Consider the following 26,705-nt stretch of genomic DNA (forward strand, 5'->3'; position numbering starts at 1 on the left):
TAAAATCTAAGGACATGCATTAAAAGCTAATATTAAAACTCTGTATATAGAGTTGGCAACAGCTACAAAGGTTGTTGTGATAAAAGACAACAACCGAAAAAGAACACTCCCCTGAGAACACAACCTCACTACCCACACGATAACAAAATGTGCAATGTATCCTACATTTCTTGTAGATTCTCTGTAATGCATGCTTTATTATGGTTGCCAGGCTATTTTATCATCAATAGACAACTCATAGATTCCACTCTCTTTTCCCAAAATAAGATGATTCGAAAAATCTCATGGATTTGAATAAATCTTTCGTGGTCAGCAGCAGCTGACTGCATCATGTTTGTTTTGGGGGCCTACGTGGAAGAGAAGTTTTAAAATTGGATATTAATTGTTAATTAGAATTTTAGAAAAACACAGTAACACATAAGGGGTAATCCCACATGACCGACACCTATGAGTCATACAGCCCACGAGTTCGACGCTAGGCAAATAAAGCCCATGAGACCGACAATAGGTAAAAACAGCCCACGAGTTCGACAGATACAACACGGGGTTTAATGTGTTGGTCTTGTGGGCCTTGTTTGCTTAGTGTCGAACTCATGGGCTGTATGACTGGTGGGCTGTATAACTTGTAGATGGTATGACTCGTGGGTGTCGGTCTCGTGACGTGCACCCACACATAATGCCTCCTGCACTCTCTTGAGGCGTACGCATGAGAAATTATACAGCTGAAATGTAAGGGCTTTCGCTTGTGTGCCAGAGGACCTTGAATCACAAAGAACCTTTTAGTGTAGACCATAGATCTGGTCTGGATGAAAACTTCATCTTTTCTCAAACTACACTAGACCAGAACTACCATCTAATCTGAGCAGCTATAGCCCTTTCAGCGAAAATAATGTGAAGGCAGGAAAACACGTAGGAAGTACATACGAAGAACATGAAATCTGCAATATTTCATTGTTGTGTCCTTGTAAATATACCACATTATTATTTTTTTTTCTCTCTCTCTTTTTGTCATGGGCACCTGCCTATGGAATTACAAAAATACATAATATCAAAATGTAAAGAAAATACAAAAATCACACAGCAATGACCTAAAAAGCAAAGTAAAATGAAGAGGCACATTTTAACTTCTTTTTTTTTTGCCCAATTACTGCAAGGCTGTGTAGGCTTTTAAACCAGTCCAGTGATACATAGACCAAAAAAAAAAAAAAGGTTTAGATTCACCTGTATAAATCTGTTGAATGAATGAAGACTTTACCTTGTTTTCTGCATTTCTACAAATCATGCTAAAAATTCTGGATAGCCATCAACCAATTATGGGTATTGAACAAGACCCATACATCTATCATATTTGACACCATGCATTTTAATTTGTTTGTTTGTCTGTTTGTTTGTTTGTATGTTTGTTTTTTTAAAGCAAATTTTGTAAACCAATTATGAAAGTGGAAATAAATAAAATGAAATGAAATGAAATGAAATGAAATGAAATAAGGATTGCCAACCTCTGCATAAACCCCCCCCCCAAAAAAAAAAAAAACAGAGAAAAAAAAAATAAAAAAACAATACTAATAAAAATTAAAAATGCAGATGCACAATAAAAACAAACAAAACAATTCAAAACATAAGGCAAAAATCAGAATTTGGTTCAAACTTGAAAAGTTCATATGCTCAGCAATTTTGTCTTTTGGTTCCTAGAGGACTGGAAGGCTAAAAAAAAAATGGAATTCAACTTATTGCTTGAATAGACTGGGTGAATTAATCAAAATTAATCATATAAGCCACTGGCAAACACAGGAACATAATCTTCTTAAAATCGAGTATACATAAGACAGCACACACTTATAAGACATACAATTCCTCGAGACTTAATTTTATCAAAGGCCCATAGAAATGGTATGCTCCATTACAGACAAACTGCATGCACAGACTATGCAATACACAGCAAAGAAATTGAAATATTTGGCAGACTTGTTGTTCAACTTACAAATCTCATCCCATCCACAAAGAGATATGAAACATATGTATATAGGCATATGAAATAACATCCCCCACAAACTACTGACAGAAAGTGGCTGTGTACATTTTGACTATAAGCCTCTGATCCTGGCTATTGTAGAATTTATTCCACACTCAAACATCATGCATCTACCTCTTGATCAATATCCCCATTCCTTGAGCCAGTCCCAATATAATGATGAAAGAACCTCCTGAGCTTTTTGGACGAAAGCAACAAAAGCAAAGCCTAAAACAGGTCGAGAGATATGGACTGGTCAGTGGACCAACCAATGATACACAAGCTTGAATACCTCTTGCAATTGTTACGCGGAGGTATGAAAAGATCCAACTTCCTTGTCACTTTGTGCGAGTTTGACATTCATTGATAAAGATAAAAATTCAACCAATCCAAAATAATCTACTGTACTCTCTTACATAAGAATAAAGTATATGTATACATAATGTATGTGACAGAATCTTCACATTCTAAACATCAAAGGCCCATTTCACACGGAGGTTTGCAATTATTGTTAAGTTATAATAACTACCTCCATGAAAGAGCTGATTTTGTTTTTTGTTTTTTGTTTTTGTATTTTTTTTGTCATTATTGGTTTTTTAGTTTGTCTTGCTAGCAATGTTATTTTGAGAAACTTAAAAACACATTTTGATGACATTTTCAGGATAGGTCTGTTTTAGTCGTACTAAAAGGAAAAGTGAGGTTTTTTGAGGGGATTCAGATCCTGATCCAGATCCACCTTTGTGCCAGAGTTCTTTGGCATTAGTGGCCTTACAGCCTTGGTAGGGGATTGCACTCTGTGAGTATAGTGTACTTACATTTGCAAATCACTACAGCAGCAGTCCAGATACAGTCAGTCAGTTTAGGAGTTTATCCTTAGTCAGGGCTCAACACTAAACTTGCTTTTTTCTCCCTGGTGGCACGTTCCGGCAACTGAAATCTATAAATCTGAAATTTTTGTGGCTCGAAAAGGAAATGTGGTGGCCTAAAATAAAAGGAAACATTACAATGAATTTTGAGTTTTAGTTAGACGATCAGGCCGCCAAAATGTAGCCTTTCTGGAAGTTTGGTGGCACGACACCTGCTTTAGTTGTTGCCAGAGTAAATGCAATACTCGTGACTTACAAAAAGGGCAAGCATCTTCACGAACTGGGCCCTCGATGCTTCAAACATCTACCATCATCCTTCACAGCATAAATGAGACACCACGGATATCAGAGGACAAATCTTCATTATTTGACAACGGATTTCAAACACTCTACTTCACTGCAAATGCTGTGGCTCTCCTTTTCCAACTCTTCATCGATCAACTGAGCATCATCTCACGAAGACATAAAGGCATGTTACAGCAGACACACACTAGGAGTAGTCAGACTGTCAAAAGATTGAGATGTTTAAGGTTGCGAAGTCTTCGCGATCTTTTGTCGTCCAGTCACCCTGGCAGCCAAACTTCCCGATCTTTAGATCGAGAAGTTTGGGTCATTAGTGCGCGTGCACAAGGAAGAAGAAAGAATACGCAGTGTGGTGGTTAGTGATTGTGACATGACAGTCGACACCTATACATTACAATGGCCGTGTGTTTCTGAGGCACGGCCCGAAAACAGGTGGTGGACTGGTCACACAGCAAAGATCGCAAAGTTTCAGTTTCTCGCGGTCACACTGGCAAAAGATCAAGAAGTTTGGCAGGGGTGGGGGAAATATCCCTAGTTGGAGTAGGAAGTTTCGCGAGAAGTTTTTGGGAAGTATGCAGTCACACTGGCAAAACTTTGAGATCTTAAAGATCGTGATCTTTAAACTTCTCGATCTTTTGCCAGTATGACCGTGCCTAATATCAACTCAAACTTTGCTCAGCTCTGGCAATGAAAAGTAGGCAGGTATTCCCTGAAGTTCAGTGACAGTTTTCTTGACTACTTACAGTTTCTTCCGGCAACAATGTTGGCATTTTGCAAAGGAGAGCAACTATCGTAAACCTGATAATCTTGAGAGTACATGTTTTTGCTTTAGTCTCCTGTAAGTCTCAACAGTTATAGATCTCTTTTACTCTAATTTTACACAATGAGACAGCGCATCATTCACCAAGGATGGCTTTTCTAGAGGAAAAATAAATGCACAACACTCTGTTTTACACCGTTGCCAAAATGCATAAGATGATTTTTTTTTTTTGTTTATTGTCGAACTGCTGCTCTCTCATTGAGGTACCCTGACAACCATTCTCCTGATGTTGGAGTCATCTTGAATACGAGATCCTCTCCACGACAGCTGCTATGTGATGGCACAGACATGCAAAACAAATCCACTGCCAGTGGTATTTAGATAAAAACAAAAAGATGAAAAAAATTGTCATATTGATACTACTTGCTGACTTCATATATCATTAATTTCTCAATTTCCCAATGGCGCTGGGGGAAATTTACTACGGAAAACCCAAGATAAGAGGAGAAGAAGGAACACTCCGGCGATGCACCTTGGGATCCATAATTGGTTCCTCTACAGGATCTTCTGCAGCAGAGCGTTGGCCAGATCAAACGTCTCATCTGACACGAGCACGATGTCGTACTTGGCTTTGTAATCCTCCAAGTTGGCTTCAATCTAGAGAAGAGTACAAAAGATTCAATCATTCATCATCAACCCATTGAAGATGGACTGATTCTGCTATAACATACACTTCCCATAGACACCTGCTCGAATATTCTTGGGACTCGTCTTCAACAAGTTTACAATCAAGCAATGCAGTAGACGCCAGTTCACATAACCATACTCAGTAAGAAAAAAAATCAAACAAACAAAAAACAAAAAACATGTACAGACAGACAGACAGTCAATGTTGCCAATCACAGGCACAAAATAAACAAATTTCTTTGACAGAACGCTGTGGACTATTGAAAATGACATACATTTAGCGAGTTTAATTTTTTGTGAATAAGGACTTCTAGACAATATTTTGTGATTGGTTAAATTCACATTCCTGGAGTACAGTAATGGACAAAGTAATGTACACCTCCATGTTGCATTCATGCTGGATGGAGTGTTCATATCTTCATATGTTTTAAAATTTGTGAGTTGCATTCAGCCTGCAAAATTTGCGAAAATGAGTTCTCTGCGGAATATGAGGCACAAACAGTAGGTTTTGTGTATTCAAGGCAATAATCATTATTTGAATTCTGACTTCAAACTGCCTCTGGAGTAATATACGAACACATTTATGAGTTTGTGAGTCACAGCATTCAAAATATTAAATCACATCAAGCAATATTTACCATCTCTCGAAAATAGGTAATACCTTTCGAAGAAAGTGTAATTTGCCTGCTCACATGATGAGTGTAAAGTGCAGTTTGCAGAAAATTTACTGTCAAACATGCTTGGCAAACAGACATACACCTTTTTCAAGACAATTGTTGATAACAAGCACCTTTGATAAAGTAGGACAATTATTGAACTTCATGGCAGCCCACCTACATTCATCATCCAAAGTCTGATCAATTTCAGAACTGTGAGCTCAACATCACATCCAATAATTCGAAGTGCAAATCTCTCAATCACTCAAATAGAAAAAAAAGCCATAATGCTCTACGTAAGTAGCCATCTTCCTTCAAATGGTAACTTACAATATACCTCCGCCAAGGAGTTAACGTTATTTACAAGCATTGATTTTGTTTGCCTGCTTACTTCTCTTAACCTTATGAACGGATTGTGATGAAACTATCACAATAGGACTGTTGTTATACATAAGTGGAACAGTTGATTAGTTTTTGATGGTGATCCAGATCATAGTTGTTGTGGGTTTTTTTTTTTTGTGTGTGTGTGTTTTGTTTTTGTTACAGGATGTGTACATAGTTTTCTGGCATTAGTGACCCCATAGCCTTGGCGAAATTTGCACTCTTCGAGTGCTTCAAGGTATGAGTGTGGGAGTCTTGTTTCTTTGTTTTTGTTTTTATGACATGCCATTTATATTGTGCATGTGGCTGAATGTGCAGTTGTTCAACATGGGGGCGATCCTTCCAGCCTAGTATTATTCCACCCCCAGGGATGCCCACACATTGTTGGCACACCACCTCCTTATCACCCTTGGGGGAAAACCAATCCTCAGATATTTGCAGAGTCATGGGTTTTCCTGATGACATTTGACAGTACTTAATGAGGAACTATTTCTACCCATATTTTCTCTTTAAAAGTAAGCATTAAGATAATTGAAACATTTTCTCTACAAAATATTTCTCTCTACATTAAAAAACAAGTTAACATTAATAACTTCTCTTGATAGGAAAAATAAAGTCCTGGGGTCTGTGTCATGAAGTCATCACATAATGTAAGTCTTTACATAAATCTCAGAATAGCCAAATTCGCTCACAGAAACTTTCAAAGAGAAGTAAAATCCATTTCATGAAGTCTCTCAGAAGTGTGTCTTATGAGTGAAAAGTCTCTCAAATTGGACTTTCAGGAAACAGACCCCATGCCTAGCAGAACCCTTTGAACTCTATTGGCCTGAATTTATAATATGGCATGAAACACACACCTCTCATCGCCATCACCTATAGTGTGTAGGTGGCTACAAAAATGGACATAGGCCTAAACTATGAACAGGCATGCCACAACACCTATCATAAACATGTGTATTTTTAGATCCTGGTAATAATTTTGAAATGAACAATGTGCATCCAGCTGTTATTTTGAACTGAACATTTCAAATGAACAATGAATAGTATGCAGTCAGCAGGTGTTCTGAATTGAATTCTATTTTTGTCATACATGGTGAAGAATTTGAAATGAACAATGAGCAGGTGTGCATTCAGCTGTTTTGTTTTGTTTGGGACTAGTTTGTTTGTTTTTTGAATGGCAGCATTCTTTTTCCAAACTGAACATTTAAATTGAACAATGAAAGGTATGAGGTCAACAAGGGTTCTGAATTACAAGTCTTCTTATGTAAGGTAGGGAATTTAAAGTTAACACCTGACAGGTGACATTTGCATGAGTATCTGTTGAACAGACCATACCAAAGTCAAAGTCTTTTGCTACAGCTCCAGTTGGAACCAGGTGCAAGCATGGTTAGCAACAATAGTGAGAAGATATTATGGCCAGGTGAGGCTGTTTACAATAAGTTTTCATGGCGATGAATGGCTATAAGATCAAACTTTGATGGGTCTTGGGTGCAAGTTGTTTACACGAAAAGCCAATTTTTGTTTTGCAGACAATGAACCTCCAGCACGGTCAATGAACTTGTCGCATGGTCAACAAACATTTCTCATGGACAATGAACTTGTGACATTTTTAATGAATTCCCCCTATTGAAACCCATGGGGCTAGGTATTTCCCCACTTAAATCTCAAATGATAACACTAAATATACATCTATACACAGAGACGAGATTTCAAGAATTATGCTCACCATTTGGCAAGGGGTTCATCCCACGAGACCGACACCCACGAGTCATACAGTCCATGAGACCGACATTGAAAATAGGTCCATGAGTCAAACAAACCACTTTTCCCCATTATATTTATGTATACATGCTATATGAATTAAGCAGATATCTTGTACAGAGAACAAGTATTTTCGCGGGTTTAAAAACACTAGAAAATAATAACTCTGATCGTGACATGAAAGTGATGTGTAAGCATATATATTTTCCCTTCATTACTGTACTCCACAATCGCGAATTTAACCACTCAGGATTTCGTCGGAAAGTCCCGATGTGCGAAAAAAAATTAGACTCGCTAAATTTACGGCGCAAACATTACTGTAATGTGACATGTCTTCAGGCAATGATGACTTGTTATCATCCACTCAAAGTTGGAATATCTCCAAACTTCCGAGCACAGAACACCCACTCAAAATATCAAACATCACCAGACAGAGAAAGAGTCCATTCTCACATGTAAGCGCTTGTTGCCTAGAAACCTACGTACGGTGACGAGGCCACTCGGCAAGGTGATTGTGGGAGCAGGTGCGTATCAGTCTATATCAGTTTTGACATTACATGCATTGTCATGTCATGATGTACAAAATGTACATCTTTATAGAGTGGTGAACAAGCTACTTACAGAACAAAGACAAAAATCAAAATACAAATGTGATGAACAGAAGGTTCAATGTACTTAGTGATGAAAAACATACACCATAGATAAGCGGTTGTTGCCAAAAAACAGAACAAGACCAAGCATGGCCATCTCAACGAGGTGATCAGTGGGAGCATGGGTACAATCGACATCAATGCTGATATTATTGTCACTTAACAATGCACGTCTTACAATGCGACACAATTTACGTAATAGACAGTCATCAAAATATGAAGGTATAATCTGCAGTGAAGAAATGTTCGACTCATTTTATGAGAAGTTACGCAAATGATGACAGTAACTGCTTTAAGTCTAAGGCAAATAAACCTAGCATGATAATAATATAATACAATATAATATAACCTACCACAAATGTTTACACTGAATTGATTTTCAACTAATAACACAGTATTTAGTTCATTTTCACAAAGTTAGCATTCACATTCAAGGCATATTTTCATGCCAATTTGGAGATGACAAGGCCTAAAACTTATGACACACAAATATAAAATATATATTACCCTGGTTAAAGAATATTCTCTTGGTATTTGGAATATCTGGGCCCAGCTTTCCCTCAAATATTTCATTATCCATCAAATTTGAATTGAAAATATGTCATTGGTATGACTTTGTTCACTTGCATCAAAGTACAAAAAATTTGGTTTCCCTGTCCAAGCATACTGTATGTGCATGCTCCACCTATACATGCCCACATAATCCCAATCCCTTTCAAACGTATAGAATGGGTTGGGTTGGCCATAACGGACTATGCCTATCCTCTTTGGATATCAAACTCAGCAGTGCAGCCACGTATTTGGCTGGGTGATATCACACTTGGTGATTTTGCATCATACGCTATTGAAAGCACACATTGCTAAAGCCCAACTATACTCAATGCAAATTCTGCTATTCTATGCTCAGTAACAGGAAGACTGCTTCAGTCCTTATTATTTTTTACTTACTTTTTTTCATTTATTTTCATTATCGTTATTTTTCTCTTTCTTATTATCATCTTTTTTGTTTCTTTTTTTTTTTTTTTGGGGGGGGGGGGGGGGGGGGGGGGAAAGAATGTAAGATGGTGAGATTTTATTGAAATTGTCTAGAAGGTGCACTGTATCCCTTTGTTGGAATGCATATCCAGGATTTTGAAGGCTTAGAACACCATATCCTCAGAAGATTTCTGCCCCTTTGTCAGAAATGGGTAAAACAAGATCAGCCGTACAAATTGAGAATTGAAGGGAAATGGGGCTGAGAATGTGGGAAGAAAAGAAAGAAAACGAGAACGTCTTTGGCTTGGCTTAAGATGATTAAGATGAACTGAGCAGTTTGCTGCAGAATATTGTGCTTTGACAATGTCAGGCAATCAAACCTAAGCCAGAATGAAAAGATATATTAGAAATGGTAATACATACACCAAGACTGCCCTTTTTTTTTGGGGGGGGGGGGGGGGTTGCAATTCCACTCTAAAGCTAAAAAATGAAATTGTCCCATTTTCTGCCAATTCAATTTGGAAACAGAAAGGCAACGGAGCCTTACGATTGCCTTTGATTTGGTAGGAAAGCAGACAACCTATCAACGTTAACGGTCACATTAAATAGTGACAGCCATGTGTGAACCGACTGGCATGGCCAGATCATACATCGCTTGAAACCATGTTGAATGTTCGCTTTGCACAGACCAGATGCTGACATCACCGGTGCTTATTTGCAACATTTAAGTCTCCTTCTATTACAACCTACGCATATACACACTTAACCCGTTGCAGAGAACGATAATCATAACAAAAGAATGTCAAACTATGTACTGGTAGTCAATTGAAAAATTGGAAGAAGTTGAATTTGCTTACTAGACTATCCTCACTTATTGCACTTATCCACAATCAATAAGAAGTAGTTGGCTTTTTGAAACTGAACTTTTCCAATCATCCCTCTTCCATGAATATCTTCTCATCATAATAACAAGCATGGATTTAACTATTGTCTTACTGATAGATACAGCTAACTACATTTTGAACATACAGGTACACCTTAACAAGTTTATAACTGCTTACACATCATAAAACGCATTGGACCCTGACTTCATCACCTATGTTGCATTTTGAGTACTATTAAAATTGTTATAAGACGTGCATTGCTATTAGCGTGAAAACGCTGTCAAAATTTTCGACGATTACATTATATTGCTCCCACGATCACCTCATCACGACAGACAGCCTCACTGTGGAGACGAGTCTCTAGGCAACAAGCGCTTACCTGAGGACTGTGCACTTTCCGCATCTAATCGCATCATCTTGTTTGGATGCCAAAGCATTCACTCATTGCTCCAAACTAAGGCGGAGGCATTCACTCATCGCTCCAAACTAAGGCGGAGGATGCTGAAAATTGAGGTGAGAATAGATGGAAATAGGGTAAATAGTGCATCACTGCATAGCACACGTGTATGCTTGCTTTTATGTGTATATATGCAAATATACATACTATACTGTAAAAGTGGAAATTTCTGTGCAAGTACTTTTTTGCACTTGGTCAGGGTAAGATGAATTTTGCTTATTTTTAATCCCACAGAATCAAAACATCAAATAGTGTTACATAAAACCAGTACAAATATTTGCATGCTTTTATTTTCATGCTAGTTTCTGGTTGCATGAAAAGCGCAAAAATGTCCACATTTACAGTACAGTCAATGTGTGCATCTATCTTGAAGTACAGCATACTTGTATGTATGTATAATAGGTAGATAAGTAGTTAACACAGAAAGATGTGAAATGAGACAGACATACATTGTATACACACCTGCACACACTGATTTTTTTTTAGGATACCAGGTATGTATAACAAAAATATAAGCAGTCACACTTATCTATACTTATAGTGGGCAATATAACACAAAATAGTGTCCTCTCTATACAATTACACTGTTGCACCCCCCTCCCCCACCACCCCCACAAAACACAACAATCCTCTCAGTGTGAAGGGTCAAAGGGGGAAAGGTCAAACTCACATGATCATTGAGGAAGCCGATGGAGAGGACGGTCTGGGCCTGGGGCATCCCATCGGCCATCTTCAGGTCACCCAGCATGTCGCCAAGAAGGATGACGTTCGTCCGGTGCATGATACTCTCAAAGTACTCTGGATGGTGCTGGGCAACCTCGTGCTTATTGTAGGTGTGGATCAGCTCCCCCTTAAAGCCCACCAGCTTATCCTGCATGCAGAAAAGTACAGAGTAAGAAAACAAAATTTTGTCAACTACATCAGACATCTTAAAGGGTCTGTTCAATACTGGTTGAGGTGAGGATTCAGCTTGTAACGTTTTGCGAGATATCTAGAAACCACTCCATGAAATGTTAAAGAGCATAAATTCTAAGGGGAATCAAAAGTTCATTTGAAGAAAATCAGTTTTGAAATGACTGATATATCTAAAAACAAGGTAAAACAAAGAGATCCTAATAAAAGTCCTGGCCTGTCCATTTTATTAGGATCGCTTTATTGGATATCTCAGCCATTTAAAGGCTAATTTTCATCAAGTCAAAAAAAAAAAAAAATGCTAATTGCCTGCCGAAGAACATCGGTGGGAATTTGGGTGTAAAATAGCTGACAATAAGTTGGATAGACTCTGTAAAACACGCTGCTGTGCACTTGTAGCAAAAGAGTTCATGCACTTGACAAGCATTTGCACACTTATTTAGAGATGGCTAGCCATACATCCAGTAAAATCTTGTTGCCCTATAGTCTATTTGCTTTTCCCTCCTTTGAAATGCAATTTAAGATGTCATTACATTAATTGTCAATATTTTTGGTCCAGATGTCTGATTTTGTTAATGATAATGATATGGACTGGCTGCTTTTGGGGGATATGACATTAATTGCCCTCACGAGAATCTTATTGTTTGACTTTGGCAATATGATTCTAATTCAGGATATAAATGTTGTATCCCCTTCAAGGCCAGTCCATATCATATCATGATCCACATCAAAGGCACTGACTGAAACCCCCTCCCCCTCCCACAAAAAAAAACCCCCAAAACAAAACAAAACAAAACAAAACAAAACAAGAGCAGAACAACCTACTTTTAGAGCCGTGAATTTTCAGTCTATTTTTATGCAGAGTCAATATTTAATGCAAAAATGTTGACCGTCAGACTGTAGGGTTGGAACAAGCTCTGACTTGAATTCTCCCTACAATATATGGCAGCTAGCCAGGCTAAAGTACAGACCGTATTATGAGGCAATGGGTGTAAAATCCACGTTCACCAATGTGCACACCAATATTATCAAACGCAGCCTCGCAATAAACAACATCAGCCTCAACAGAATGCCTAAGTGACTGGAACCAGCATGAGCGATAAAAGAACAAACAAACAAGAAAAATCAGGGGATCATTTTACACAGATATTTGCAATTAGCGTAAAATTGCTGTTACTGTGACAACATGGTAAATAATTAGAAATGACCGCCTGTTTTCTGGATGCTGCCATGGTAATGACAATTAATGCAACATATCATAATCGCAGACCTCTTTAGGAAAAGAGTCCTAAAATTTCAGAAGTGGAGAGCGTAAAAATGGATGAAGGGAGAGATGGAAGATTGGATTACCCAATTAACCTCTCATTTGGAGGTTAATAGGGGAATCCAACCGAAACATGTGCAATTGTATGTGAATTTGGTGAAGGCATGAATATCACCAGAACACATCAGTGAAGGCGGGGGGGGGGGGGGGGGGGGGGGGGGGGACATACAAATGATGCACAGGTCTGAGTGTGTCAGTAGAAATTGTGTGTGCATAAGGTAACTCTCTCTCTCTCTCTCTCTGCTTTGCCAAAAGTCACTGCAGGTTGGCAAGCACTGATGCAGTAATCCTCCTCCAGCTCCCTCTGTCATTGCACAAGTGCAGCAAGGTAGATGCTGTTTTGCCAGTTATCCCAGCCTTTGTGGACAGGAAAGTGAGCCTTGTGACCGCGTGATCTTTTGCCGTTTACAAATCCAGTCAGGACAAGATGTTCCGTTTGCCTTCTACGCACGATGTGACCCAAAAACTCCATCTGTTAGCATCTTGCATAAGGTAACTACGGCATACTTAACCAGTAAAGCAAAGCCAAGTGGGTCTAGACTAAATTCCATTGTTACCGTATACACGTTATTCCTACTAACGCATGAAAAGACAGGTGCATTATCTGTGTTAAAGAAAGGGGGACAATCTTTCTGCCAGAAATCAATTTTTTGATCATATATCTCAAAACCTGATGGTAAATTTACTGGATGCATTTCCTTTTGGCTTGCCACAGACACAAACCATGCAAATGGATTATTAATATGCTTGCTTTTATCTCAGGCTAATCAATTTCTTTTGTGGAGTCATCAAATTTACAGACTTTAGTGGCTCAAACAGGCAACCAGATAAAAAAGTTACTGCTGAGTTCTGAAGGGGGGAGGGAAATGCATTGTGGATAGAATGTTTAGCAGTGCGTTACCTCGTCATCAAAATCCATGAGATTGGAGATGACCTGCATGTTGGGGAAGAACTGTGAGAACTGGGATATGGCCTCGCTCAGGATGTCGCCGACACCGGCCGAGAAGACGAGCAGCGGCACGCCGGCGTCGTCGCAGCGCCGGAACATCTCGGTGACACCGTCCCGCAGCATGACGCCCGACTTCGCCACCATGTCCTTGATGTCCGCTCGGTTGAGGCCGCAGCTGACCAGGAGGTTGTGGGCACTTGTCCACCTGATGATAGATTGATAGATGAATAGTATTTTATTGAGACATTCATGTCTTGCTAGCACAAAGAATTACATCGTAAAACTAGAGAAGCACTCTGAGAGCGCAGACCTCAGCCAAGCAGCTAATTTCCATCAATGATCTTGTTCTTCCATGGAGATCAGTGATTTCCACCCATTCTAATACATGCTGAAAATCACCCAATTTCCAAATATAGAAGCCTTTTGTTAAGCCATCAACTTCCAGCAGTGCGGTGCGCCTCGCCCTAGCAGAAGCTAGAGCACGCACTTCAGTGCGTGCATGAAAACCTTAAAAAATGCGCAGCTTGAACTCCCAAGTTCATTGACCCTCCCTGCCAAAATATAAAAAAATCCTTCATAAAATACATAAAAATTTCTGGATCACTACCAAAATGTAATCATCTGTTCCTTGTGCCATTCTCAACCTTTCCTGCAAGTTTCATCCAAATCCGTTCAGAACTTTTGGAGTTATTTTGCACACGGACAAACAAACGGTAATGAAAACATAACCTCCTCCCTTGGTGGTGGCAAAAAAAATGATAATTGTTACGAAACAAGTCTTCATATCAAAGAAAGACTGGAGTACACACACATCAATAAAGTGAGATCTTATCACAGAGGATACTGGTGGGGCAAGCCGTAAACTGTTCCCTGACACAACATAGCAAATGCACGTATAATAAAGGCTTGGTATTCATTCTCCCCCTTTCATCAACTCACAAACCCTGAGGATAGTGATGCATGTCAAATGTTCCCGTTCGTCTCTCAGCGGGTGGTCAAACTTCGATTTCCTTGTTGACCACCCACTGTGACAGAAACCGGAATATTCAGCACGCAAGATAACACTGGCTGAGAACCAGAAGGGCTTTATCGCAGTTTTTTTTTTTTTTTTTTTTTTTTGGGGGGGGGGGTATTGAGTTATTGGTATCATGTTGTAGAAGCTCCATCTCCTCTGCATTATGGTGTCAATTTTATATTATTTGAATTTTCAATAAAATGTTTAAAATTAAAACAGCAAGGGTGCTATTTTACCCTATTATAATTCGGAACAATGCTTACAAATCTACCCACTTTCAATTAAATACACTTTTTTATTCCATGAAAATTGATAGTTTCATTTCTATTTACGCTCAAATCTTAGAATGTGATAGCACCCGTTTGGTTCTCAGCTGACTGATGTGTTGTTGTACCAAGGAGCTCCCTGGTTGTACTCACCATTCCACCATCAGGTTGTACTTCTCATCCACTGTAAGTTTGCCGTCCACTTCAAGGGGGTAGTACTTGCTCCGCAGTTTGCAGGCGGCCTCCCTGTAGGACTCTGGAAGCATCTTGCATTCATCCAGAACACCTGTTACGAGATAAAAGAGGCAACCCTCTGGACTGTAACCACATATTTACTGTAAGCAAGGAATATTTCGTGGAATGAATATATTCTATAACTCCACGCTCTACTGGACTAGGGTAATGATAAAATGAAAATATTTTTGAGACACTAAAAGTACTATAAAGAAACACTCTTGTCCGCTAGAAATATGAACAAGTGAAGTTCATTGAAATTGGCCCAATGCAACAACAAATTGCACCAAAGTTGCCATGTTTACAGTGTGTCACTCCTAGAACAAGTTACTCTAGTAGAGTTGCAGGCATCACAGCTAAAAAAGCAAAAAAACAGAAAACAAAATAAGCAAAAAACACACAAAAAGAAACATTAAGTCACTTTAGTTGAAACACAGGAAGTCGTTCAAATATGTTCAAATACCAAAAGTTCAACATTTTCACAAACATCATGGCAACGATTATGGAATATGAATGTTCAGAAACTCTGAAAATTCAGGCAACTGATTGCAGCAGTACATCTACCTATTGTGTTTTAATGTCTACCTTCCAGCAAGCTTGAATGCACCTTGACCACAAAAATTTTCTGGTGACATGCTTTTTCAATTGGCTTTTGAGGTATGTCTCTCTCTTCCTTTTTTTTTCAGGGATGGGATGCAGTAGGACAATTACTATAGATGACAAGTACTTCGCAAATAGGGAGTTCTATGGCAATTGCGTGGGAGGTTCAATGGGTTATACGGGAATTAAGATATTGTACTGCTTGCATTGTGAATGCTCAGCGTATTGGTAGAAACGTGCCCATACAATTGTAGTAGGCTCTGCATTTGTGAGCAGCTGCTACCTGCTCATGTTGCATGTACGTATACATTGCTACAAGCATTCAACCGAAAGAAATTTTGGCGGGCTGCAAAATTCACAAAAATGAAACTAGTGTGAAATATTCAGCATATTTAGCATCAACAGTTAATGTATCATCAAAATGCTAAGTCTGGAGAATCTATCTACCAAAACACAGATATGATTATTGGTAATTTCAAGAGCCTGCTGTAGTGAGGGGTCACATCTGTCTACACAGTGTCGTCATTAACACTCACCATTTTCCTCCAGTCACTGGGTATACAATTTGTACCTGTAGTACAGACACCCTGAACCCCATTCCAATCCCCTTCTAGGGAAGAATTCTTCCCCTATCCTATCCAAAGCAGAGTCTAGGACCCTGTTTACAGTGCGGGGCTGGGCCGAGCCGCACCTGAGCCACAGCCGAGCCCAGCCTCAATTGCAGGGCCAAGCCCTGCAATTTTGTCCGTTTACACTGCCGGGCTTGGACGCGCTTGTAATTCAAACCTTTTAATATTTTGTCGTAGTGGCGCTCTGCTTGTAAACAAACGCAATTTGGTATAGTCTGGTTTTCAGACCCTTTGCCAACTAGATTCCGTGCAACAAAGTCACCGTTCGGGCAAAGGCCTTTGCCGAAGGAAAAATCCTTTGCAGGACAAAACCACCTTATACTATACTAGTTCGACGGTGAGGGGGTTAATATCCTGAATAACGAAATAGTACGGGCAGAGGGTTTGGAAGCCAGACTAAAATTGGCCGCGCATTTGGCCCAGTTTGCGTTTACACTGAGAAAAGGCCGGGCTCGACCGCGGCCGAGACCACCTCCAGAGCGTGGCCAAATGCGCGGCCAATTTTGGCCCCGCATAAGGCCTTTTGCGCGTTTACACTGAAGTGAAGGCGGGCTTGGCCGCAGCCAAGCCGCGGCCGAGCCTCGCACTGTAAATGGGGTCTATATCATTTAGCAGAAACATAATTCTTCCCCCTTCATGTAGAGCTCTCACACACAAAGCCAGAGCGATGAAATACATGTATACTGTAAACCAATGATTAAACAAATTTAAACACTGGAATTTTCTCTTTTCAGTTTTTCCTTGTAAGAATTTCACAAACTTACTTTCCAATAAAATTCTTTACAAGGAGATACCTTTTATTACTACTTTACACTTCAATTCTCTATCACGCTATGAATATACCGCAATGGAGGCCATGTTCTGTCTTTTTGGGGGCGATGTACTTCAGTTATCTCTTGTGCGCTCGGTAAGTTCATATCAGGCAGTAAAGAGTACATTCTACACCAGTATGTCCTTCTCAGTAAGGTCATACTATTAGTAAGAGCAGAAGCTCTCAATTATTTCAAAAAGAACAAAAGAACAACATGGGAGAGAGAAAGACAATGTGATTGTCTCACAGGGCACACAGAGGACTATGACCATATGTAACTAGGTTAGAAAGTAAAATATATGGCTGAGAAAAAAGGAGAAAGAGGAAGAGAAGGAAGGAAGAAGTGACAAAGAGGGGTAGAGATGAATAGATAATGTAATATCAAAGAGAGAGAGGGAGAGAGTGAGAGAAACTACAACCAGAGAAAAATTGGCTGTTGTCTTTGAGTATTCTAACAATCAAACAAAACTATCATTGTTGTGCAGGAAGAGTTAGCTTAGCTTCAAGGCACTGAGATGCTTTTCTTCACTTTTATGCCTGTTCAGTTAGCATACATCAGTCCCAGGCACAGACAAGTCCTTCTATGGACTGATTAGTCAATTAAAACACGGACAATCAAAGGAGTTAACACATGTCAGTTATTCTTGACTGATGCTGCAGGTCAGGGTGTTAGGGTGAGAGAGATGAATACATAAACCAACAGCCTGGAAGCTAGGCTAAAACAGTGTATGTACTCTGGTTCCTACAGGAGCTACTTCTTACCGTGGCACGTTGGTATTTTCCTGCCATTATGCATGAACCGTGTTATCGTCCTGTCAAAGTCGGATACAACCTGTTGGAAGATTGGGGGGAAAACAATGGATTTAATGACAAGTGACGTCTCTTTCTTTGTTTTCTAGCATTTAATCATTGCAATCAGGGCAAGCATTGCACACAAACACAAAGAGAGGAAACATGTGCACCTCGTTATCAAAATCCCATTGTCTTTTCAAATCTAATGACAGGAGGCTCAGTCACAGGTCCTGGAGACCAACAGTCCCATTAAATCAAAATCGAGGAGTTTCCCAGGAGCAATCAAAGAGATAACAGCACTTGTGTGTGTCACGCATCATAACAGTCAAATCATGACTAACTTTCCTTCTTTATCACATGAAATACAAACAGAGGATATAAGTTTTTCATATCCCATTACCATTGACTTTATCCAAGAAGCTCAACAAGAATACAATGTACTTTAAAAAGGGCAGGGATAGAAGTACAGTGTAGTTGGTAAAGTTAGTGCCAGCAAACATAATTGTGGCTTTTTATCTTTTTTTTTTCTTTTGAGGAAACAAATGTTGCAGTGACATTGTACTTTAGTTAAGTTGTGATGACTGGAAACTATTTACTGATTTTATCAGAGTGGTTGGCAACATTTATTTTTTTTCCAAAGGAGCTTGGTGGATGAACCTGCGCTACACTGATTGTACATGTGCTTCCGTGTCTGCGTGAAATCTGTCCTTTTTTTCAAGGATCCCGGAATTTTTCCAACAATAAGAAAAAGGTAAACAGGAGAAAGATGGAGACACTGCAATGTTAGCCAATATCAAAACAGGAGGGAGATGGGGACACCACAATGTTAGCCAATATCAAAACCATGATAGTCACGATGAAGAAATACGTATCTCCTCGTTTGAAAGTTGGACTCCGTTTACCTGTAATTTGTTTCTTCCGTCCCTGATGAGCTGTGTGACTTTCTCCTCTACCTTTTCTGGGTCTCGTATATGAACGTGTTTCTTCTGGAACACTTGCATCTTTGGTGGGGAAAAAAAAAGATTAATAAGAAATGAGGTCAAAGTTGAGGAATTTACAAAGCATAATTCATAAATTATCCAAAACTTGGAAAAATCTCGCAACTTCATACAGCATGTCTTTCTGGATGAAGTTCTAAAAGCTCGCATCTGTGACTTGTTGGCATTGTGAAGATTAGTTTGAAGAGAAGTGAACATTGAAAATATTATCTACAAAAACATGAAAAGATTGATATGTGCACCTGTTTCAGAAGTATACATTTCAAGTTCAAAATTAACTTCAAATGACCTACAGGTGTCAAAAGGCAGCCTTAAAAGGAGTGGAAAAAATATGAAACGTAATTCATAGATATGTATAAAAACTTGATATACAACTACGATTTACAAACTAATGTTTGCACTCAGGCTAATCATAGTGTTTGTAAATTTCTGCTCGCTCCAGGTTAAAATGATGAAGGCTATTTAAAAAGCTGTAAGATATACTCTGTACAAATACAGAGCAAACAAGTGAATGTTGCAGTGTACAAAAATATATCTGGTACCATTCAAGACCTCTTCACTTCTTTTCCCAGCCAATGCCCTAGAGGTGGGGGGGGGGGGGGGGGGTTGCAAAAATCATTCAGGAAGTGGCACAACACACTGAACTCGGTTTGGTTCAAATTCGCTTTTTTTGGAAGAAGACCCATATTGTTATGCCCTTTGTGTTGTACTGCTGTCACATTGTATCTGACCTATGACATGTGATGATTGTACTTACGTACAGATACCAGCCTTATTATCTACAGTGTACAATCTGTAGGTTGCCTCAGCAGTGAGGCTTGTACAATGTACCCAACTGAGTACTGCCACAAACAAGCACTCTAGCTAGTATGTGCCTAGCAGTCCACTTTTTAAACTAATAGACTAAATCTTTGGCCCTTTTTCCTGATATCTTGCCCACTAAAGACTTGATAGTTTACAAACACCACAAATTACAGTGCAATAATTGTGAATTATCTATGATTTTGGCCCTCTTTTTCTCTCAAAACACTGACATACAATGTACTTTGGATCAATATGGTCTGCTGCTTCCATTGTGCTGAGTAGTAAAATTACTGGCTGTGTACATGGACAATGATGACTGCATAATGTTAGACCAGTATAGGATGTAGTTTGCATACCAAAATATTTGCATGATACTCTACTGGCATGGCAGAGGAAAGACAAGTTGCATCATAAAATTGATTTTTGTATATGACTTACAGATATAATGTAATGGGCACAAAAATATCATGCAAATGCCTGGCATTATTCAGGAACCACCTGTACAGCTTGTATGCAATGCTAATGCATGTTGACTTGTATTGATTCATAATACCTTGATTATCACTCATGTGGTCAAAAAGAAGTAACATAATGTACATGTACAGTGTATACATGTATGTGCCATTATTTTACAACAATATTTCTACTAGTTTTCTTCATTTACTAGGATTCTGGCAGTAACATCATCTCCCAATTACATAGTACAATGTATTGCTAAAGTAGTATCAAACGACATCAGAGTGCACATTCCCGTAGACGAAGCATACACTGTAACTCGCATGCTGCCCTGCAATGTCATGTGTTTCAAGTCAAACAGTTGGTCTCACATACACCTGTACATGTAATCAAGATGAAAATTTCAGTCAGATGAGAAAATGTAACAAAAAGTACGGATAATCCACAGATTTCATCTCAAACTAGAAAAGATGAAATGGTCAGTTCCCACACAATGGATATCATCAGCACAAGACCCAGAATCGAATATCCTTTGCTTGGCACAACACAAGATCATTTAATAAGCTGTTCATCTTTACTCTAGAGGCACAGTGTATTAGTAACACAATTTCATGAGGTCACACTAAAAAATAATGCATCTTGCACTGCACACACTGCATTGCTGTACCTCAGAATAGGATGTAGCAAGTTAACACAAATTGATTTAGTGGGAGGCACTAATGAAATGGAACTGTAGCCACCTGTGTGACTGGTGAAGTTTTATCTGATAGGTATCACATACAGATGTAATATCACTATTCATGGTATAATTTCCCATTTCCCATTGCCACTGACAGAAGGGGGTTTGGTCCCAGATTGCACAAGATGCCAATGTGGGCCGATGCCAGCAACCAAACTGATGAAATTTGGTGGGAATTCCACAGCACACTGCTAAACATTTTTGTTTACTTTGCATGATACTGCAAATATTAGGCTTTGAACATAATAATATAGCAAGCCTACATTAATTCTTCTTTACTTTGTGTATTATAGGAGGTCGAATTTTATCACAAAACAAACAAGATAATCAATTACTGTATTATGAATTGGTAATAACATGTATACACGTACCCTGGCATGATATGCTAGAAAGTGCTGTATTTGGGCATATCTCTCTTATCCAGTCAAAACTAGATTATTTGGACATCCGCCGCTCCCGACGTGGTCGAATAATTGAGGTCCTCCTGTAAGTCAGCCATATAGTGTTCAGTTGTACCAGTATGCTGCATATCGTCCCATTGTATGAGCACAAAAATACAAGAGGCTGTCATTGTCTCCATGCCAGCTCTTCTATTATTAACTCTACAGTTTGCGAGTAAATTTAAACTACAAATTAATGCCATAACTGAACCTCTCTTTGCTAATTTTGATGCAAGGGTTTACAGCTGTGTGGACAATGTGGTGTATGGATATGTACATGTACATGTAGTTGAACGGAATCTTGAAGACGACACACACTGTAATACCCAAAGAAGATTATTTTGTGTCTGTAACCTTGTGTAACTGTTATACATCTAGAGTTGCAGGTTTCACGACATTTTTTTTTTTTGTCTTGGTTTTGATGAAGACACTCCATTTGGTGATGTTGGAAAAGGTTAAATACAACAAACTGTCAAAACAATAGAGCAATTTTTCTGCCAACTGTATCAAATTTGTACATTTTTACACTTAAAATGAGTCCAAGAAATGAGCAAAGCAAAACACACTGGGATCAAAAATTGTGTGTGGATATAGGCAGTGCCTACACTAGAGATTTTTCCATACCTTCTACTATAGAGTATGACTTACAGTATCTCCCCTGAAATGACCTGGTCACTGCAATGTGATAGGGGTGTGTTTTGGCTCAAGAGAATCAATGCCACACTACACTGTCTGAGCTATTCAGATCCTGAGTTCCCTGATAGATTACAACATAATATCTGCTTCTAGTACTGCATTTACAGCTGTGCCTATTATTGTATAAATGTGATAGACAGTTCTCTTAGTCTTACAACATGAGAGTAAGATTTCTAAATCCCCACCCAAATAGATAGGCATATATCCTTTAATCTGAATTACAAGAAATACAAAACCAATCTGGTTTGAAGGGGATAATTGTCAGTTTTAAATTCTTGTTTTTGTGTGTTACTACAAAATCATTTGAATTTGATAATAGACAAGGTATCGAGGTGTGATTTACAATTGTACAATGAGGCTGTTAAAAGCTGACCCAAGAAACTTGACATATTTTCCTGTCTAGTTTGAAAACACAATTGATGGTTGAAGTGAGAAGTATGCTGGCCTTTTGAAACAATGGCCTTGTACTAAAGTCAGAAGTTTGCATGCAGATCACAGTGTTGGTCTAAGAACATCCTGTGGAACTTGTAACCTATAACTGTATGCTGGAGCAATCATGTACTGTCCACTTCACTGAAGTCCACTTACAGCTGTTCTACTTTGGGCCACTGACCTATAGATTGGAAGTGAGCCCGTTTCAGTAAACTGAACCCAGTCATTGACAATGGCCACTGTACCATCATAAAAGCAATGACACCTTCAAAGACCGGTCAAAGGAGGGCTAACGACCTGCACACACAAAGACGAGCTTAAGCCCTCCACCTTGTCTGCAGTTCATGAAAGGTTGAGGGCTCCTTTCACATCACAAAACCCCTGTAAGCAGCAATGTGACCCCTTCAATTGTACCTTCCTGAAGTGATAGGGGATAGAGGAGAGTAGACAAAAGAAGTTTATCTACCCCTAGACAGGTGCGTGAACATACAAGTGGCTGTGAGTGCATTTGCTTGTTCGGCTACCACAGCACTGCACTTCCTCAACTCCTAAACTAACCAGTGTTCAAGAGGCACTGTAATGACAGTAACTACCTCCGCCAAGGGAGGAGGTTATGTTTTCGTTACCGTTGGTTTGTTCGTTAGTTAATTCGTTAGTTAGTTTGTCCGTGTGGAAAATAACTCAAAAAGTAGTTAACGGATTTGGATGCAACTTGCAGGAAAGGTTGAGAATGACACAAGTAACTAACGATTAACTTTTGGTGGTGATCCGAGAATTTTGGGGGAATTTATGAAGGATTTTGATATTTTGGCAGGTAGGGTCAATGAACTTGGGAGTTCAGGCTGCGTGTATTTGAGGTTTGCATGCGCGCAATAAAGTGCGTACTCTAGTTTCTGCTAGGGCGAGGCGCGCCGTGCAGCTTAAGGTTTATGACGTAACAAAGGCTTGTATTGGGAAATTGGGCGACTTTCAGCACACAATGCTATAAATACGCATGGGTGGAAATCACTGATATCTCAATGGAAGAACAAGATCAGTGGTAAAAATGATTTGCATGCTTGGCGGAGGTCTGCGCTCTCAGAGTGCTTCTCTAGTTACAATTGGATATGACCTTATCTGCTTTAGGCAGCGTCTTCAGCTCTCTTCTCTCAACACGGATCCCTGCCATTAATGACTTTTGCCCAAGCAATAGCTCTATACAGCTGTACCATCTCTTCCAGACACTCTTGGGTCTCATTTCATTAACAGTGTGAATAGTTCTAAGAACAATTCTCCCCAAAAGAGCAACTTCTTGTATAAACTTGTAGCGACAGCCAATCAGGAAGCAGGGTTCTTTTCATATCTATCAATGAATCAACACTTGCCTCTGCAGCAAGAGTTGCAATTTTAGCAACTTCCTATGAAGTGGAGCACTGGGTCAAGAGGATCAGACTGCTGTACAGCGACAGGGCCGTGTATACAGTGTAGTTAGAGGATAATTGCGGACGAGACAACTTCTCCAGGGATGCAATACAATGGAAAGGATACAAACTACAGGTGTATGATTGCAGTGTACATGTATCTTTATGAAAGCTTTATATTTCCAGTACTCTTCATCAACCCAAACAAGGCCACTGAGTATGATACATGTATTGAAGCTACAATTCTATATCAAAGAGTAAAAACTTTACATGTACAAGTATAACCTAGAAGTGCTTTTGTTTGACAAATGCCCACCTTTTGCATTCCTAAAAAGGCAATGACTTTACTAAAATTGGACGGTTTCTGATTTGCAGCTGTTTAGATTCAAGAGCAAGATTTTCCAGCAGGATGTTTTATCAAACTTTCAGCCACATCAATCACACACACACACACACACACACACACACACACACACACACAAATGCTCATAATAGAGTCACTTTTTCGGCTTTGCTGTCATGATATTTTGCTTTACTTCAATTTTGGTAGGTTCCTATGACTTCTACAAGCATTGATTACCACGTCTTTCACCAAATATTTCCCAGGAGAAGAAAGAAAAAGGGAGGAAAACAAGAAGAAGGAGAAGAAAAGAATAGCTTTCATGGATGGCTTTGAAAAATGGTGATAGGAACAGAATAGATTCTTTAGTTTCACTATCAGACAATTTACAGTACACCTTCAGCCCAAGTGAGTTGAATTTACTTTCATGATTGAATTTGAAAATTAAGAACCAAGATCTATTGATTACTATTACTAGCCCCTGTGGCTGTGCTGTATGACCCAAATGCATGTTAGCTTGTTGATCGAACAGTCACCTTGGCCTGGGTATATCGTGTATATGGGATGTAGGGATGTGATAATGGCTGGACCTGCACCTGTGAAACAATCTCAGTCAACATTTAAACGAAATTCTCCGCTCCATCCTTCGTCCTTTACAAATCTAATGACATAATGTAAGATCCAGTGATTATGTTTTACTTTTAGCTGCTAGATCATCTAGAAATAGTTAGACTTATAGTCTAGAACACTAAATTTTAACTTCTAAATTAAAGGCAAGCTGAGAAGACATGTTAGAATCCTACCATTACTGTCAGACAAGTGGGATCTAAATTGAAGTACAAATCACCATGCGGCACTACTCATACCACAGAAGTCTAATCCTGTCTACTAAACTCTTTTTAAAATATTAGATTAGAATGTTTTCTATGTCCTTCTTTGCACTGGTAGAAAGAGGGTCTATACACTACCTACATCATGTACTCCAGCACCAATTGCAATGCTACAAACTGGGAAATTATGGTTGCGTGGAGTATTATTTCGCACTGCCAATTAGATCTAGGTCCCTATGTCAGTTGACAGTATTGTCACCGGGGTAGTCTATCGCAGGAATCTCCTCGCGTCCCTGGGAATGGATAATAGTCGAAGCTGCTTCGTACAGCACATACGACCTTTGACTTAATAGCCAACACCAAGTGTACGTACACAAAGTACAATATGTGGGGTTAGTACGCTTGAGCTTGTACGTTGTTTACTATGAATGTACGATCTACGAATGTGTACGACGCCGGCACTTACCATGTCAATGATCTTCGTCCTTTTTGATTTCCTCCTCGACATGAAGAATGCAACCGCCAGCGCTCCAGCGGCAACCACGCCAGCAGTCATCGTCACCTTCGCTGTAGTCGATCGCAGCATTTTCACAACAGATGATGTGAACACTGAAGAAATAGAAAACAATCTTGAAGGCGAATACTCAAGGCAGTATGGCTGTGTCAGCTGAATTTGAAGAGCAGAGGCCAGAGAGTTTACGTAACGTTACAGAAAAAAAACCAAGAACGTAGCTAACAGTTTGTTTATAAGAAGTGTTAGTAAATTTAGTTCAGTCTACATTTACTAGTGGTACGTTTCTCCCACTCTTTTCACTAAGTATGAGCAAGTTTACTGAGTATCTTCAATCTTAACTGACCCACCTTTAATATACTGTTAGTAGTTAATACGAGTAGAGTTTTACGGTTTACTCAAACTACTGAGTATTGTCAGTACAGCGCCAAAGTATAAGTGCTCCTGTTGCTGCTCTGCCTAGCTAGCTGTGCTCTTTGTAATTCAGTGCAGAGCGAACGTTCGTACGGCGTGCATGGGAATGAATGGGTGTCTGCCTGCACAGCTAGCACCTTACCGCACCGCAGTACGGTACCGTTGAATGAAGGGCGCGTAATGTTTACCATCGTGTGCGCGTGTTTTCTATTGACCACCGTCCTGTCTGCAGAAGGTGACCTTTGAAAGGTGACAGGGCAGGACCACAGAACCCAGAGTTCTGTGGGCAGGACAGCTGTTGCTCAAAATGGTCTGTCTTGCTGCGGGTCAGAATGACACTACAGTCAAACCTGACTATAGCGGCCACCCAAGGGAGACGAAGAGTGGCCGTTATAGACAGATGACCGCTATAGACAAGTTATCGGACATTTTGTGTGCATTGCATTCTTGTATGTATTTTGCGGAAAAACGTGCTGAATATTATCGGTTCGACTGCGGCTCCGTATGGGTCTAATAGACAGGTTAAAGTCTACCACGGGATATGGAACGCCATTAAGGAAACAATACAAAATTCATTTCACTCCAGCCAATATTCATTTCACTTTTAACAAATACATTTCACTCACAAACATTGATTTTACTTTTTATAAAAATACATTTCACTTTTCACAATAATACATTTCACTTTTAAATTAAAATTCATTTCACTTTTCACAAAAATA

At 39.3% G+C, this 26,705-nt stretch overlaps 1 protein-coding gene across 1 annotated transcript; it reads right to left on the reverse strand.

Moving 5' to 3' along the window:
• Positions 1 to 3,779: 3,779 nt before the first annotated feature.
• LOC139732114 (cytosolic 5'-nucleotidase 3-like) lies at positions 3,780 to 25,663 on the reverse strand. Its single transcript, XM_071642981.1, has 7 exons — positions 25,525 to 25,663; positions 18,826 to 18,924; positions 17,894 to 17,963; positions 15,011 to 15,143; positions 13,529 to 13,781; positions 11,062 to 11,262; positions 3,780 to 4,597 (listed from the first exon to the last, which is right to left on the reverse strand). Exons 1-7 carry the CDS (start codon positions 25,642 to 25,644, stop codon positions 4,496 to 4,498), a joined length of 978 nt encoding a protein of 325 aa, XP_071499082.1. The 5' UTR covers positions 25,645 to 25,663; the 3' UTR covers positions 3,780 to 4,495.
• Between the last annotated feature and the right edge of the window lie 1,042 nt (positions 25,664 to 26,705).

The sequence above is a fragment of the Diadema antillarum genome, unplaced genomic scaffold (assembly GCF_040938485.1).
Source record: "Diadema antillarum isolate AM-2024a unplaced genomic scaffold, OU_Dant_1.0 seq00000400_RagTag, whole genome shotgun sequence".
NCBI classification, from domain to species: Eukaryota; Metazoa; Echinodermata; class Echinoidea; order Diadematoida; family Diadematidae; genus Diadema; species Diadema antillarum.

What these genes read in the sequence shown, in the direction of transcription:
- LOC139732114 (XM_071642981.1), bottom strand. Translation starts at nt 25,644, where the DNA reads ATGCTGCGATCGACTACAGCGAAGGTGACGATGACTGCTGGCGTGGTT. An exon ending in GGACGAAGATCATTGACATG is followed by an intron (nt 18,925 to 25,524) that starts GTAAGTGCCGGC and finishes TCCCCACCAAAG; the next exon opens with ATGCAAGTGTTCCAGAAGAA. An exon ending in GAAAATACCAACGTGCCACG is followed by an intron (nt 15,144 to 17,893) that starts GTAAGAAGTAGC and finishes ATCTCGTAACAG; the next exon opens with GTGTTCTGGATGAATGCAAG.